This window comes from Aptenodytes patagonicus, chromosome 5, assembly GCF_965638725.1.
Source record: "Aptenodytes patagonicus chromosome 5, bAptPat1.pri.cur, whole genome shotgun sequence".
Taxonomy (NCBI): Eukaryota; Metazoa; Chordata; class Aves; order Sphenisciformes; family Spheniscidae; genus Aptenodytes; species Aptenodytes patagonicus.
This window is the reverse complement of record NC_134953.1, coordinates 61,279,573-61,297,986: the sequence shown is the minus strand read 5'-3', so window position 1 is coordinate 61,297,986 and position 18,414 is coordinate 61,279,573. Positions and strand designations below refer to the sequence as shown.

Below are 18,414 nucleotides of genomic sequence, written 5' to 3'. Positions count from 1 at the left end.
ACATCTCAATGCTCTGTATCCTTGAGGATACAGATGTCTCCTTATTCATAATAGATGGCTTTTTAACCTAACAATGCTTAACTAAGCTATCCATACAGGCTAATATCCACAGATATATGAAAAGTGATTGTCTGTATTTTTTTTAAAGTCTTGATTTATACTAGAGGTCATACACAATGTGTTTAAGACTGGTGCTTTTTAAATAGGTTCCAAGTATGAGATTCATGAGAGAAGCAAAAGACAAATCAATACTTAGCAGTTTAACAGTATCTTTAAGATCCTTTTTTTCCATGGCCACCTTTGATTGCTAACTTAATTCTGCCTGCCCTAACATAATTCTCAATCATACTGGGCAACAGCACTATCCAAATTACATTAAAAGAGATTTCTGCATTTAAATGTAGAAGTTTTTGCTTTACATCTTCATTTTGTTATTAACATTTTCTTTTTCAAAAGTGTTACAATTTGAGCCTGATTTTCTGTTTTATTAAATTCTGCTACTTGCAATGGGCTCTTTTTGAGACTATTAGCAGCTAGTAAATTTGCTTTTTCTCCTTGTGACCAGTTTACGAGGGAACTTACAGCATTAAAATGGCCAGCCTTGCATGCACAATGCAATGGCGTATCCTTGCTGCTGTCTAAGGCATTAATGGCTGCCCCATAGCTCAGTAATAGATTTATCAAGTCACTGTGTCCATATTCCGCTGCAATATGCAGTGCGGTCTTTCTCCAAATGTTTCTATCATCAATATTTTTATTTTTCCCTGATGTCAGAAGAATTTTTACGATCTCTGTGTTTCCTTTGATGGCTGCATAGTGCATCGGAGTACATCCATCCATGTCCTTAGCTCCAAATCTTCCCTTTTTAGCTAACAGAACTTTCACAATACTGAGATGTCCTCTCACAGCTGCAGTGTGCAGGGGAGTCTTTTTCTCCTCGTCTTGTGCATTGGGGTCAGCATTAGCATTAAGAAGCATCTCTACCATTGTTTTGTCTCCCGTTTCAGCAGCAAAATGTAAAGGTGATTTTGACTGCTTATCCTTAACATTAACATTGGCTTTGTGGTGCAACAGCTGTTGGGCAACATCGGTGTTACCTCTTTGACTTGCAATATGCAGGGGAGTAACAAACTTTTTAGTGACAGCATTAATTTTGGCCCCAGCATTAACTAAAAGGCCAACTAATGCTCCTTTATTATGAAGTGCAGCAACATGGAGCGGGGTTTCATCGGCTTGGTTCATAAGGTTAACTTCCATCCCTTTGCGCAGAAGGAGATTTGTGATGGAAGCAGCCCCAGCTTGAACTGCCAAATGCAAAGCTGTGTCTGAAGCAGGAGTCTTTATTCCGAAGTTTGCTCCCTTTTCGATTAGAACTTCTGCTGATTCAGCTTTGCCTGTTTCACATGCCAGGAGTAAAGGAGTGTACTGCATTTCATTGTAGGCATTTCTATCTGTACCTCTGTCAATTAAAGCTGCTACAATACCATGCAGATTTTTCTGTACAGCTCTGAAAAGAGCTGACTCCATTACATCAGATGACAAATCTTTAGAATATTCTAGTAGTATTTTGAAGATGGATGGGTGGTTGCTGTTGAAGGCTCTTTCGGCCATGTTGGAATCAACACTGGCTCCAGCTTCTAGCAGTACTTTTGCAATATTTTCAGACCCTTGAGAAACAGCATAACTGAGAGCAGTCTGTCCTCTTTCATCCTTTCCATCAGTGGAGGCACCAGCCTTTAAAAGCATTTTTGCCAGACTGCTCTCATCTTTAAGAGCTGCCATGTGCAAAAAGTTGTGCTGGTTCCTGTAGCTTCTTGCCTCTTCTTTCAAGAGCATCTTCAGTATGTGACTGTGGTTATTCTGTGCAGCCAAATGAAGTGGTGTCTTGCCTTCCGTATCCAAACTGTACATATAAGCACCAGATCGGAGAAGCACCTTCACTGCATCACCATGGCCTTTCTCAGCAGCCCTGTGCAGTGGTGTTCTTCCTTTCTTGTCCTTCACATCTAGCTTAGCACCTTTGCTGATTAAATATTCCATTATTGCTAGATGTCCATTAGTGGCTGCAACATGCAGAAGTGTTTCACTTGAAGAGTTTAGTGCATTAGTATCATTATCTTTCAATGTTTTCTCTAACTCAGAAAGATAGCCTTTAGTGACTGCATCAAAGATGCCAACATCAGAATGATCTTGTCTAGGTTTTGCTGCTCTTGAAAGTTGAGTTTCTTTTCCTTTCTTCTTAATAGCCCATTCTTGCTTTTTTCTTCTAGGGCTATCTTTTTTTTCCTGGTGCCGTTCACTGCTATTTTCAAACCAAAGCTTGTCTTTTTCGAGTAAATATCCTATCAATTGTCTTCTAGCATCTCCAATGCTTTCATTTACCTCACTGACATATTTTCTCATCTTGCTATAAAGTTTTGGCTCGACTTGCTTTAAACATGGATAAAAAAAGAGCCTGCAGGCTCGTTCACCTTGAGAAATTAGTATGTCTAAAACTCGAGAGTTCTTTTCTGTTCGTGTCCTGTAGAAACTCATGACCATCTTCTTTTCTGGGGTAAAAATACCATTGTCTATCAGCCAGTTCAGAAGATGGTCTGGGTCATTTATGCCTTCTACTAGCTCTTCTTTTTTAGTCCTTAGGACTTCAATTGCGTATGGATTTGTAAACAGGCTAGTTGAATGCGTGATCATGTTGATAATCAAAAAGTGAATTGAGCTATTGTTTGATGCTTGAAGTTAAATATGAAATAGCAAAGCAGGCTCACATCATTTCACACATTCTTTTCATAGAACTTATGAACCAGCAACCGTTGTAGTTCAGTGATAAATCTTTAAAGAATGATGAAAGAAATCAAAACTCCCTCACCTTTGGTTTTCTAGTTGTTAGAACTCCTTTGATCTTCTCTGTTCTTCCTTAGCAACAAGTGAAGTTTAATAACAAAACAAAAATCTGTGATACATAAAGATACTCCACTTGGAAGACTGCATCCAGATTTTTTATGCATAATTAGAAATAATTCTTTTGTGAATCTGATACTTGAAGAGAATATATTTGTTTATCGAGTTCCTCTGTTCCTCTGGCCAAGCTGTTTTTTGTAGGTGCCTAAATGACCAGTCTATTAAACATGACAAAAGAAAATTCACACCGTAGTTACTGTTGCCATGATTACATACCTTGTATGATCTTAAATGAAAGACTACACATTGCCAGCTACGTAGGTGAAAGCCCTGTAATGTAATGAAATAAAAACATAAAGACCTAGATAAACTGTATAAGCGCCTAGTTATAAAAAGTGATCCAGCCTTTCTAATGAGAGTTACAACTTCAGTCTATGAGGTATGTTTAACTTAAAGGCTATTTAGCTTGTCATTTCTGCTGTAACCTGGAGTCTGTCTGGAACTTAATTCTTTTACATGAGGTGGATCAAGGCGTGTGATTCAGTATGCAACATTTAAAGTATAATTAAACAGAGCTTCAAATCTGTGAATATGTATAGTCTTCAATATGGGTGTAGGACCTTTGAATCTAGCTGTAATTAATTTAACTTATTGGTGTTAAAATTCCTTATGGAGAGAAGGAAGTAAAATAATAATAATAATCTACACATTTTGAAACCAATTCAGAGAAAAATTGAGATTACAGAGTTCTGTAAGAGCTAGAAGTAAAATGAGCTGAAAAGCTGAAAGCTTGACCTTATTTAAGCAAATGGGAAATTTTGCCATCTGTTTCTTAGTTCAGTGCCCCTTCTGTTGGGTCCTGCTGCCTTTGCCTGTATTTTCTTTAATAGTATGTACAATGTGACTGATAAGATTTTTAATTTTTTTCTGTTGACTTTAGTTTTATAAGTAAGATCGCAAAGCTTATTCTATTAAAAAAAAAAGATTTATTGAAGAAATAGCTGGGAAAGGCAAGACTTTTAATATATATTTTGAAAGCCAGCCAGTTATCAAGTCAGCAAATTTGACAGCCAATTTAAGAGCCCAATAATTCCTCTGAAATGCAAAGAAGGGCACTACACCAAGAGTAGCAAAACCTTTGTCATTTAGTTAACGATTGTTAACACATAACATGGAAAACTATGGTTTATTGTAGGGAGTCAGGAGGTCTGAATTGTGTTCCCAAATCTGCTAATGACTTAGTCTGTGATCTGCAAATTATTTAGTCTTCAGATTTGACTTAACAAAGTACTGAAGATCTATCCGTGTCTTGAGTAAATTAATAGTCCTTACTTAAAGTTTGGTGAAATGTCATCATTATTATTGTTCCCATGCAAAATAGAGATAGCAATAGTTGATTACCTTCACAGGAAAGTTTTGAGTTCTGCAATAGAAAATGATAGGTGAGTGCTGAGCAATATTGTTAATTTAGCACAAGAATTTTTGGAACTCCTGAAAAATTTAAAAACAGAAATTGTGACATTCTTTAAAAGTCTATTAGTATGGCAGTAATTTCCTAGTGTGCTGAATACAGAAATTTTACTAGTAAATAGTACAAATGAAAGGGTGCAGTACTCCTAACTGGCCTTGAGGAGGAACATTTGAACAATATATGCAGGCAGCATCTCTTTCAGAGCCACTGTGGGACTTTATTTTGGGAAAATAATATGCAGCAGATTACTTGTTACTAGATGCAAATCACAGTTCAGAATGTAATTATGCATTTTAAAAAAAAAGTTCTTCATTGTATTTATGTGACATGAGGAAATTCTGTCTTAAACCAAGAATCACATTTGACAAGAAAATTTTGGAAGCTTGTTGTATGGATTAATTTTTAGAAATTATGTTTTAAAAGCCTTTTTTTTTAAATTAGTATTTTAACTACTTTTAGAATTAAGCCTTTGTTCCAAAAATGACTTCACAAAAAGATTAAAAACCCAAACAGTTGAGAAAAGAGATTCAGAATTGGCTGTTTGAAGCATGCTTTTTGTTTATATCTTTTTAACTTATTAACTCTATTTATTTGCCATATAAACATTCTAGAGAAGGGAAAAATATTAAGGTTCCACACCTCTTCTCCTTTAATTAAGTGCATGAGACCACAAACGCGTGGGATCACCAGGAAGCTCTTCATCAAAAATAAGAATAGCAAAATTTAATGTTACTAAAGATCTAAGAAAAGAAATAAGTTGGAGAGAGGAAGAGGCAAATCTTTGGCCTTCTTTGTTATCTTTTACATTTATTTGTTGTCTGAGGGGAATAAGGTGATTTTTTTTTTTTCTTGCTACGTACTTCACAGGCCACATTTATTTCTCCTGGCTTCTTCAGCTCCACGTATCCAAGGACTGTTCTTTATTAGGTTATTTTGAAAAGAAAATGATGGGGTTTGCTTCTGTCTTCTTTGTCAGATAGCACTTAAGGATCTTTGTGTTCAGCAGTATGGATATATAGCAGATCAGCTTATATGCATTGAGGAAATTTTATGTTTTACTCTAGAAGGACATAGTTAAAAATTCTGATTGGTACTGGTGCAGGTTCAGCTTCAACAGTGTCATGAGAGAAACTTCACGCTGTAGGTGTGCTGATTGATTGTATTTTAATTGTGTGTTGTCAAGAAGCCTGTAGTGAGTAGATTGTCATGACATAGAAATACTGAAAACGTTCGCATAGACCACTTAAGCTCTAATATAATTGTTAAATGCAGAAGTAAGACTCTGGGTATATGTAAGATTACCTTAATTCAGATAGATCTATGTATACTCGGCACTGACTTTGTGGGAGGGTATCAGCTGAAGACAACATGGTAGAGTTTGGAGCAGACCTTAAAAAGGGCAGGTGATGCTATTGATAGGAAAGATCTGTGTTTTGGCCTCTGCTGAATAAGTGTCCATACAGGGAGCGTCTGCTCGCTGTTTTAACCCAGCTGTAGCTGATCTGAGAAAGGAGGCTTGAGCCAGTTATTTCTGACATGCAATCTCAGTTTTGCTACTAACATGTGTCCTTGGGCAAATCACTTAATCTCTGTGCCCTGTTTACACAAGCGTTGAAAAAGGAAATATTTTTCTACCTCACAGACATGTCCTAAGTGTTTATTAATGTTGGTGGAGTGCTTTGAAGTTATAGAGTGCTTTGAAGTTTTTGTCCTTTGAAGTATTGTTTTCTGACTTCTCAAAGATGAACATTTATTTCTTAAATTAACACGTGCCCATGTTTTCTAGCTTATTTTACGTTGCTATGTCATCATCAAATATACATTTAATTTTCTCGATTTTAATTTCTCAAAGATGAAAGCAACCCAAACTACACCTTGCATATTGTTAAATGAACATGTGAGGTGATGTGGTCGTGGGAGTGAGGAACCTGTAGAGGTCACCGTTTCTCCACCGAGGCTTTCCCACTCTGAGCCTGGAGCCTGCAGCTGTGGTTACTTGTCTTCTGCTGAAACTGCGTGTAATGCAACTGAATGACTTCCAGTAACTTCTTATGTTCTCTAGGGCATTTTCTTGATAAAATTGATGGAAAGCCAAACATCAATAACACGGTTTCACTCACCGTGATATTTTTATGTTTCCCAATGTGTACTTTAATTTCATTTAAGACAATTGTTTGCAGTAATGCCAACTGTTTATTGGGAACATCTCTCGCTGAAGAATAACTAGTCTGTAAGAGATAATAAAGCCAACATCATTATCTAAACATCATGAGGAATGGAGAGATATATCTGGGTAATCAAGGCATTGTCATTAATAAACATGGCTCAGGAATAAAGCTTTGTTTCGGATAACCAGAAATCTAAGTGAGGCCTAGCTGGTTGAGGTTGAACTATATTTAGGTATAGCTAGATTGAGGAACAGCAGTGTTAGAAGCGTTCATGATGATGATTAGAGTGTACTTGACTTATTATAACACTGGAAGAGAAGCTGACTGGTCAGAATGTCTGCAAGAGAGACAAAATGTAGTGCTTAGTTTTGCCTAAAGATTAACTGCAGTAAATTAGGGAAGTCAAAAGGGGAGCTTTGGCACTGAGTGATCTATACTCATATTTCGGTAGAGAGTAGGCTTGGGGCCTTCCTGGTGCTGAGAAATCTCTACCCTGGCTGGTATTTAAATATGAGGTGTTCCCCAGAGTAGTGCCGTCCTCTGAGTGGTACTAGCACACACAGAACATGCGTATCATCAGGGGCCTGCTGGAGGGAGAGGAAAGCTGATCTGTCTAGTCTCACATTTTGCATCTCAGACTAGCACACTGGGCTCCCATCTTAGCCTCTCTGCCACTCATGCGTTGGCAGCGCATAACCACCTCTGCCGAGTCCTGTGCCAGGTCCTACACTTGAAAATTCCTCACAGAAGGCACAGCTTCCCAGCTTTGTCCCCTATTCATGGATACTTTCAAAATACTAAGTAATAATACAACAGTTGATATAATAATTTATTTTATTCTATTTCCAATACAAGTCACAATGTTATCCTAACACTATAGTACTATTTGCTCAAGTATAAACAAATGAAGATCATGTTAAGCGCTGCACCCGTACAGCGCAAAATGTTCTTTTTTCCACAGATTAGCGTGTAGTTTTATGAAGTTCCCAACCTGGGGTAATTGTAAATGGATAATACACATATGCAAAGTGCCACTGATGGCTGTAAGTGCTGATAGAGCAGGCCGTCTTTCTGGATCGAACTGTAGGAATGAGGCTTAACGCACATAACTCAGCCAAAGTGAGGATTAGCATTGTTTTTCAGTTTACCATGCATGTATTAGCGAAGTTTAAGAAGAGTGACCAAACTACTTAGAAACCATTTTTTGCCATTCAGGTTTTTGAATAATTAGATTTAAGTATTCTTCCAAAGTTCTTCATGGAATTACTTGCCAGGTAGTTTTCTGAGAAGCAACATAGTGGAGGTAGAAGGAAAAAAAGCTTTCTTATTTGGCTTCACAGAGCTAAGGAAAAGCAATGTTCTTGTTTCAGAACATAATAAATAAAAGTTGGTTTGAAACAAACAGAAAAATGTTAGTAATGATATGATGAAATATATATTTAGTTACTGTAAATTTCATAGTGCAAAGTAAAAAAAATATTAAAATTTTTGTGACTAAGATGAGTGTAACTAGTTATTTGTTTCTATACATATTTATTCTACAGAAGTCTTTACTGTCTCAAGCTTAATTTAAATTTAACAACTAATTTGCCAGTTTATCTATTGACTAAACCTGTATGGACATTAATACTGGTCTTACTAATGAGGAGATACCATTTTCCAATTCATTGGCTTAAAGTTGTATCGGTGTCATGATTTTTTATAATAATTATCATTTTAGGCATTTAAATGTGTTCCTTTCAGACCAACGCTAATAGAAAGCAGTTACGGCAAAATGCTAGCCCTCATATCATTAGCATAAAATGTAATTATGTAAAAGTATTAAATTACCAAATGCTGAGGCAGCTTCAAGGATCAGCAAAACCAAATGGAGAGAGGGCCAGGGATTTTCTCCAAAATGGGCAGACTTTTTTTTCCATTTTAAACCAAACAAGCCCTTGTGGTTTTGAGTTAGGAACATACACTCTGTCAGTGAAATCTTACAGAAGGAAATACTTTATAGAATCTAATCTTAACTGTTGAAGACAAAGATCCTTGTTACATCCCCTGTACTCATTGGGCTAACCTTACTGGCAGCATTACTCCCAGAAGGTGAATACGGTGGTGCCATTAGGTCTCCCACAGAAACCTTTTGGCCAAATTTGCTTTGTAGATATAGAGTAATTTGTGAAGAACTACTCTGAATTTACACCAGTACCCAAGCAGAATTTTGTTCTTACTGATTATGAAATGCTGTAGATATGAATAGAGACTAATGTGACTTTGAAAGGAAATAATGTTTTGCCACATCATAAACCAGTTTTAATTGCTGTTATTTATTAAGTTATTACAGTTAGATGTCAAGCATCAGACACAGTACAGACACTTACCTAAACAATGTCTTGCTAATGAAGTCTCCACACACACTTTGAAGTTTTGCCCTCTCTGAGGAAGCCATTTACAGTAAGATGTATATAAATTTTATTTATTATGTCAAAAGAATTTTCAAATCCATTTATTTTAGTTCCACAACTATTTTTTTTTCTGAACTTGAAGAAATATAAAACTTAATTCACCATGGAAAACAACATCAATATTTTTTGTTCTGGTAAGAAAAATTATAATTACTCTGTAAAAAAATACAGTATATCTTCTGAGTTAGTGATTAGAAGCTTTAGTTTCTAAAGCTTACTACCATCTTCTTGCTTACCACCAGCAGCAAAAAGATACTGTAGACTTGCGAGTGGGAGAGCAGGTAGTACTGAATAGGGGCTCAGTTAAATTCCCTCTTTAAACCTATTAGAGGGTAATTGAAACAGTTGGGCCTGACTGAGTCTAATTGGTCTTCCTGATAGACTTCTTGTAATACAACGGAGAAGATTCCCTGCATCTGTTGCCTTCTCCACAGCTGTCATTTCAGGCCTCCATAAGCTTTTTTTTTTTTCTTCTTAATATTCTAGCTTTGTTTCTTGTTTCTCTGTCTGTTTACCTTGAAAATGGTTCCTGTATTCCCTGCTCTCTGAGCTTGGGAAGGTGGCTATTACATTGTGAGTCCTTTAGGTTTTTCTTATTGCCATAATTTTACAGAACACTGATAATAATTAGCACCATTTAAAAAAATTCTGTGCAAGCTTATTTGTGACCCTTGAGTGACTGTAATTCCTACATTACTTCTTTGCTTCTCATTTTTTCAATAGCATTGTTCACTGCAGGATAGAAAAGCAAGGCAACTCAGGATTAAGAAAGATTGTCTGGCAGTCCTGGTTTAGCTTGTCTTCATTACTTTTTCTTTGTCTAGAATTTTATATTTAGAGAAGAAGTAAGTTGATTTTGGTTATTTCATATTAAATGACTAAAATATAACTTTCATGTAATTCTACTTCTCTTACTATTCAGATGTCTATTACCAGTACATCTTCACTATTCTAAGTCTCCCTGTCTATAACACTTTCCCAGTCTTTAGACAATTCGAATTACTCAAGGGGCTTGCTTATAACCACATTTTTTAAATTGGTATTTTTTCCTTCCTTGTTCTGGAAAAAGATACGGAAGCATTTAATTTTTTTTTTCTGATTACCTTTATTATCATTCATTTGTACTCCATCCTGATCAACTAGTTAAAATCATCCTGGATTTTTACTTGCATTCAGTTTACATTTGTTGTACATCAAACTGAAATTTAACTTTCTTAGTATAGCAATGCTAGAAAATCATAGGCATGTAATTGTTTCTTTCTTATTAGTGTTTTAATCTGTTCACAATTCTGTAACTTGGTGAGTACCTTTTGTTCAGTTTCATACTATTTCTCATTGCTAGAGAAATAGTTCTATTCTGTGGGGATATTCTGGGGCATATAGAGTTGATTCTTTCATGTGTTATCTCCTCTTTCCAGTTCTGACAGCTTCCCCTGTCTTCTGTTTGAATCCTCTGGCTTTGACTGACTATTTTGGTTCCCCCAGAATGTATGTGTCTTCCTGTATGTCAGGATCTAGATTCCTGCACCTCACATTAGTTCCAGTTCAGCAAAGTATATAATTATACATCTAACTATAGAGAGGTGCCTCAGTGGAGTCTAAGTTTGACTCCCAGAAACTTTAGTAGGACATTAGCATGTCCTATCTTTTTCTGAATTCTGAATTACGCTTTAGCATTAAGGAATTGATTAATTGGAACACTGAATCAGGACCTCAGCTATTCTCCTGTCTGTCTGACTCCGTGAGAAATACCCTTGTTGATTTGGATAGCTCCCTAAATCACAAAGTCCTGACAACTCCTCCAGATTCATGGTGTTTGCTTTCCTTGGCATATCCCAAAACATCCTTCTCTGTTCAGCTGCACCTGTGATATTCCAGCAGCTCTCTTTGTTCCCAAGCCATTATGTCTTCCTACTCAAATTTCCATTCAAAGAGTGATTCATGCAGCAGGGGAAAGGCATGACCTAGCTGCCCCCTCCGTTTCCATCGCTTTGCAAATCATGTGCAGTCTCATCTGAACCGGAGCTTTCATTTCAGACTTCTCTATTCTCATTCCTGGAACTAATTCTTTTATCCCTTACTCCTGTAGTCTGCACTGTGAGGAGAGAAATGTTTGCTGCATAAAGAGGCTTTTTTTTTTTTAAAACTAGCTTTGGTCATAGGAGCAATGAAAACACATCAGCGTGGATTTTCTTTCCCCTAGGAATGCCTTTTCTCACAGCAGATGAATACATATGGTTGTTACCTGTGCCGTAGCTACTCTGTGGACAAAGCACAAGCTTGACTCATTATACCAGCATCCCTTTTTTTTAATAATAGCTTTCATACTCTGAATGTTTGGTTCTGATGTCCAGCTGGAGAGAATTGCACACCTCCACCAACAGTCTTTACAAGAGCTGCATGCTCTTCAGTCATTCTTTCTAATGCTTTTGATGTCTTCCATTGTCCCCTGTACTACTTTCCTCTTCATCCTTTGAATATTACTACCTTATGCCTTTTTGAGTCTCCTCTTCCACCATTATTCCTCCATCATCAACCCACTCATTTACAACTTCAGTCTCCTTTACCGTGCAGTAGAAGCATTCCCTATATGAGAAAGGTTTTTAAGTTTTGGGTTTGTTTTTTTTTTTTTCCTTGCCTAAATAGCAATTCTGGGTTTACAAGGCTCTCAGGGTTAAACTGTGTTCTCCGAGACTTCTGGAATTCCTGCCAGGTGACATGGAAGATGCTGAAGAGGCATCTAGACCCATTGTAGTCTACCTGTAGGTATATTTTCTGCTGTTATGATTCCCAGTGAAGCAAACTCTTTGGCTCAATATGTATAGCATAATAGTACACAGAATAGTAATATGCCCGCTAGGAATTTTAGAAGACCCAGATTAAGGAAAGAATAGTGACTTTAACAAGTACTTGCGTGGTGAATTAGCTACAATAAGTGAAGAGATGAGCTAGAGAATCGACCTTCTTCTTCCCTTGTGTCACAAGACATAGGGAAAGCTTAGTTTCAACTAAAAGTTAATATAGCATCATAAAAATGGGATCAACATGACATTAAGAAATGAAAGAAGGGATATTGTAGTGACAGCTCAAGTTACATTAGTACCTTCATGTTTAATTCAATAAAATATCACTATTTAAAATTTATCTGAAGCAGCCAGAGCTTGCAATAGAATTCAGAGCAAACCTACTAGAGAGTATACATGGCCATGGCATGCTTGCTAGAAATATTGGCAAATTTCACTTAATTGTAGCAGATTACATCTCAGATTTGTACTTTCTATGCTGTTTTGGTTTGGTACCTGTATTACTTTCTTTTTGAATCTTTAAAATCAAAAACTATTAAACATCTTCTGCGCTCTGTAGACTTGCTTTTTGTTAGTTTATTTTGCAACAGGTTGCATTAATGTTATCTAGATGTGACGTTCAGTTTTGCATGGGTTGGCACCAAAACCACCAGGATGGTAGTTTGCTCCCCCTTCCCCTCTTTTACTCACTGGCATAATTTCCATCCAATGAAGCTTTTCAAAAATAAGGAAGGAAAAGGCCTTCCTGTACAAGCTTCCTGTGAATCCTATCCAGATATAAAAGACTTGTGTAAAAGCTTGGCAGGCAATCCCAGCATATGCTACTTAGTGACTTCCTTATTTTATGCTATCGTGCCACGTACAGCAAATGAATCTGAAAATCAGAGTAATTTCCATTCATTTTTGAATAAGAAATTTTAAATGGTAAATTTCCTATCTGTGTATAACACCCACATTTTAAATTAAAAGTTTTGAATGCTGATGGCATTAGTCATAGGAAATCCTGTATGAACATCCAGCACTGAAGTTGGACCTTCCCCTGGATCACATCGTAGAAGGAGTTTACAGGAAAACATTCTGTTACCCTTAAATACTGCATTGATTTTTAACCCTTTACATCCCATTGCATCTGGTATGACAGTGCTTTTTTTCTAGAGCCCATTTCCCATTTTCTTGTGATCAAAATGGTATTGAAAAACTATATATTTCAATGCTAAAATTTTCTGTATTTTAATAATATACCAGTAGCGTCCTATAGATACATAAGTATATGTATACACCCTCCCCCGTGGACACCAACAGACTTTAGTGTATGCTATTCAGAAGAAATACTGTTTTAGAATATTGTATTGGATATAAGGGAACCAATAATAGCAGGATGTAGAATTTCTTTATAGTTGCATACATGTGGTTAATTCTCATACCAATATATTGCATAAAAGACTATATACAGTATAAGTATTTTAAAATATTAGGTGCAAAAAAAAAATTGGTGTTCACAGAAACACAGAGCTTTGATAAATAGGCTTTGCTGTGTGCAGTTATGCTGGTTAACCATTACCTTTCCCACCCTTCTGCCCCTACCGCTCCCAGAGACGGGGCAGTAGGCTGGGATATGTGTACCCAGCTCAGCTGATCTACAGCACAGTGTACTGGCACAGGACACTGCCATCAATGTGTGACCTTATGGAGGGGAGAGTAGAGATATGTCACCCATCCTCTTCTGCAGCTGTAGTTAGAAAGGTGGCCATCGCTGTCAAGCAACATAATAAGCAATTGGCAGAGGTAAAATTTTACATTAGGTGTATCAGCTTACATTCATTCTCTGTTTTTGAGATACATACTGTCTTGGATAAAAGTGACATGAAATAGCAGGTTACCACAGACAGCAATTCACATGCACCTTAGGCGCTATGGTAGTAGTCTGTGAATGGCAGTGGGACTACCACTGTGCTCAGAGGAGGATTTACTGGACAACTTCAGTGTCAGCAGTATGTTACTACCTTAAAGAACAGACTCGTACCATGATGCTGAGAGGGCAAATATATTAATATTCACATGTTAATTATCAGCTTCAAACAAACTGTATAGCTCAGTAAAAATGGAAAGCTAAAAAAGCCAACATAACTTTGTAAATTAAACCATAACATGGTCAAGGCATGAAACAGCTATGTTGCAGAGGATCGTTTTCATATCACATGGCTGAACCAACTTTGATAGTTTCTTTGTCTTTATTTAAAAGGAGCCATCCCACAACGGACATTATATCTCTTTAAAAAAAAAAAATCCTAGTTATCATTTTCATTTAGTGGGAAAATCCCACACATGTTGAGTTACTGTGGAACAGCTGGCTTAAATTAAGGTTTCAGACTTAAGGGAGGAATCCCAGAGCATAAAGTATCAAATAATAGCTAAATTCAAGATTAGGATGAGGCTTGTGATGTTAGGCATAGCAAGCATATATTAGGCAAATGAACTTAAAGAATCACAGGTTTTTTGTAATGTGGTGAATTGTAATACTCCAGTTTTAGATCAAAATACAGCAATGTTGAAATATAGTTTAATACAGCTTAATAAATGAATCAAAATAAATTTTAATATATCATTGTTCATAGGTGAGAGGCTTTAGATTATGCAAATACTGATGGATGACAATAAAAGAAATAGCCATTAAAAATTATCTGTATTTGAGAGCCCTACTTCTATTCTAACTCTTCTCGTGAATTTAAAAAGCCTTTTATATATTTTTGGAGCTTCATCATTATAGATAATAATTTTTGTTGTTTAGGCAAAAGTGGTAATTTTTACTGACTACATGGAGAGTTTCTGTTTGTTTTCAACCTATACTTATAAAATTTCTCCTTTTTTAACTCATAGACTCATGGAGTCATAGAGTCATTTAAATCAGAGTGTAGATCTCCATGAAATCAGTATTATTCTGAAGATCCAAACCAGAGGGAGGATTTAGGCCAAGACATAGTTCTTTGGTTTGGGGCTTTTCGGTTTTGTTTTTGAAGCCAAGACCTGGACTGCCTGGAAAAAGGAGAATTGAGTTCAGTACTTCTCTTCTGCACTGTAGGTCTCCCTTGTGCTTCACACAACCAGCAGTTACAGAAAATCATGTGTGGGACTATGAAGTAGCTCCTCATGTAAAGCTGTAGGTGGAATTTGAACTCAAATTCATTACTTATTGTGCTATTGTCTGATGTGATATCAGCTGAACCCCAGAAACACCGAGGAATCTGGTTTTATTTTTGTATGTTAATTTCTAGGTCTTGCTTGTTCCTGTTTCTATACAGTTGTACAAGACAAGGAGTTTTATTTCTTCTTAATGCCCTAGGTCACTACTGCCACCGTAGAAGTTAGACCCTGCTGAAGAGGCAGGGAAAGGGTGAGATCGCTAGTAGTGTGCTTTCACAGATTGATGGGCCTGCACTTCTGTGCTGTGATGGGCAGTGTATTCCCAAACAGGATAACGTTAGCTTTTTCTTCTTAGATCAGACTGTGGACGTGTGAAAACACTTAGAACTAAATTTTAGGAGAGAATACCATTAGGAAGGCTACAGAAAATCAGGTGGCACTATTCTTCAACTGAGCTGCTGGTGTTCCTAATTTGCAACAGACTTGGGAATTGAGCTGTTTCTAACAGAAAAAGAACAACTTAAGATCTTTCCTTCCCTGAGCTCATTACTTTGTTGCTTTTGTCACCATACTTTGTCACTGTTACCTTTAGAGTTCGATTGAAAATGTAACTGGCTTTGCTAGTAGCAAATAGATATTATAGATACCAACTGTGAGAGCACTTCGTTAACCAGGTTGCCACATTGAACACACAGGCACATAATCATGAAAGCAACAACAATTAACATTAAGTTAAAAACCAAGCCTTTCTCATATTGCCAGTCTGGCATTTCCTGTCCTGTGAAAAACACAGAAGCAATTTCTGTGCATAAGAATGATAATGCAGTGAACAGAGGGGGGGCCAAGGAAATAGCTTGAAACTAATTTTGGGTGTGGTAGTGTATTTTGTAAGTAAATTCAAAACAGACATGGAAGCCAATATCAGGAACATGTGCAAGAAATTCCATTTATAAGACTGAATAATAACCTCACTGCCCTCTTAAATAATTTTAAATATATATGCATAAAGTTAGTCATGTAACAAAAACAGTTTCATAAGCAGGTATACTAAGGACTCACAGTTCTTGTTCAAGTTAATGGGTGCATGAAAAATGTTCACTGTGAAAGTCAAACCACGTTTTATAGATTTGTCCATATGGGAAGTTGAGCTTGTCTAACCAAAAGTGTGAATTCAAATTAAGTTAGTAAAACTGGTGTAAAATCTGCCTGGGCATTTTTGTAGTGTAATTGAAATTGTGAAGAATGAATTTGAGAGTTCTGACTCAATCTGTGGTAATTTGAAGATTGCTGGTGAGCATTTCTTTCAGAAGATGCCACATCCCTACTGCTTGTACCTGCATTTATGTTCCACCTCCCCTATTACCCCCCATCATTTCAGGTGTTTGTAGAGCTGGGTGGTTAACAGAATAAGGGACGCAATGCAGATTAAAATAAATATCCTGCAATATTCCAAAAAACACTACCAGCACAAATGAGGGAGTGGAAAAGAAGATGCAAAGGAGGAGGGAAAAGGTGGCTGCTCAGGCTGGCACCGATGTGAAAAAAATGCTTACACACATCAAAGCTGAGCTCCCTAAGGCCAGGAGGCGGATCTGTCCGTGCTCGCCTGGCAGCAGCAGCCCTTGTAAGCAGTAGTGGCCAACTGTTCAGCTACTGCAGTCCACAAACTGGCACATAAACCTAAACTGCTTCATTGGTAGCTTCTTAAAGCACCACAGCTAAAGCTACTCGAGGTCATACAGCAAGACCCCAAGTTATATCAAAAAAGTAAGACTGTGCATACTTGTGTACCAGTTTGAAACAATCAGTTTTAAAGAGCTAGAGCTATGTAACTTTCTTATGAAAACAAAAGTTTAGTCTGAGGCTAAGCAAATTCCTGATAAGAAAAGAAGTCTCTTGGGACAAAATGTTTTGCCCCTGCTCATTTTCTTTCTTTCTTTCTTTCTGCTCTGGAAATTCTGGCATCCCTGTTTCCCAACATAAGAAGATACTATTATTTTTAAACATGTTTTCTTTCCAGTATTTATCAGTGGCCTGATCTCCAAAACTGGTATATCCAGCATCTTTAGGACTTGTGCTACTTTTTGGTAACTGCCAATCAGTATTTTGAGAAAGAATTAAATTGGTCAACTTTGCTGTTTCTGTTGCAAAATTACACAGAAGCAAAAGCTGTCAGTAGTTGTGAAGCGTAGTTGGGGCACTTCCTTAAATATACTGAGCTTAGGTGGTTTTGGGAGTGCTGAAGTGGGAAATAAAATTCAGAAGTCTCTAACGAAGCTAATGTATTAAAAGCCCAGATAGATCTGCATAGAGAAAAGCAGCCTGCTTTTTCACAGGTCACAGCCCTGAAAACTGATGTAGTGGGAAATTAGAGAACGATGTGCTGCTACCTGCAGTGCTGCACTGGAAAGATACTGGTTAGAAATCTCTGCTTCAGGGAGAAGGAATCTGGGCAAAGATCACTAAATTCTGCTTACATTCCATCATTTAAAGAAGGAAACTTTGCTGTTAACTTTTCAAGGGTTAGCTTTGGTCAGTAATCTTGTTGCAGACTAACTGTAAACTCTTGTACTGTTGGTCCTGAAGTCAGCTATACTTACTGTACAGCTTTGCATAGTTTTTATGTAATTTTGCATGTAAAAGCACTTTGTTAACTAATCCAAATATATATATTTAGAAATACTTGATCTGGTTCAGTCAGGAAGCAGGGAGAACAGACAATCTGTGTGATAGTAAAGCTAAACAAGAAAACTAGAGCTGGATTTTGCCTTGAGAACTTGGGTTCTTTTTCTCCCCTTCAGGTACTTGGGTCAGACACTCGGTGATTATTTAGCATGATAAAGATCATATCTTGACTGGGGCCCTGAGACACCACTGGAGGGTTCATAGTAAGTCTTGTTTTTAATGACTTCTTGTAAGGAGTTTTGAACAGTTAATGTTTGGGGATACCTTAGTGTTTGTATAGGGAAGAAAGAGTGTACATTATGTATATGATGCAGTAGAGCAAAACTTTGCATATGGAAATTTGTTCATCACTGACAAGTGGTGGATGTTTTCAGAACTTTTCTGTTTAGTAAAAGGAAGTGTCTCCTGATTCTAATCACGTAGTCATTACACCCTGGTTTCATCCTATCTGACCAGAGGCTCCTAGTTAAAAAAAGTAGACTGCTGAGGCATAGGCACTTCCAATTAGCAATTTAGTTTACTCAAATCACTCCCTGAAGAGGCCTGCCCTTTTCTGTTAACCATAAGGAGAACCTGTGGTGCCTCCTAACCTAGATACCTTAGGTGTCAGAAGTTAAACTGAGTAAATCCTGAGCTGTATCTTTAAAGTGTTATGGCTTCATTTAAAAAGGAACTTTTCGTGTTCAACTTCTGAAGGTGAAAATAAAACAACAACCAGACCTTGCAAGGTGCGTGCAGCAGCTCACAATTTTTACTACTGGTACAAGTTCTAAAACTACTTTTGGACACAAATG

The 18,414-nt window shown here is 37.1% G+C and overlaps 1 protein-coding gene and 1 long non-coding RNA gene across 2 annotated transcripts in view; one reads left to right on the top strand and one right to left on the bottom strand.

The window, feature by feature from the left end:
- The window catches only part of LOC143161261 (uncharacterized), a 92,995-nt gene that overhangs the window by 1,522 nt on the left and 73,059 nt on the right, over positions 1–18,414 (top strand). The window lies entirely within an intron of this gene.
- LOC143160486 (CARD- and ANK-domain containing inflammasome adapter protein-like) lies at positions 424–2,691 on the bottom strand. The gene has a single exon (XM_076338216.1). The coding sequence runs from the start codon at positions 2,689–2,691 to the stop codon at positions 424–426; it is 2,268 nt and encodes a 755-aa protein (XP_076194331.1).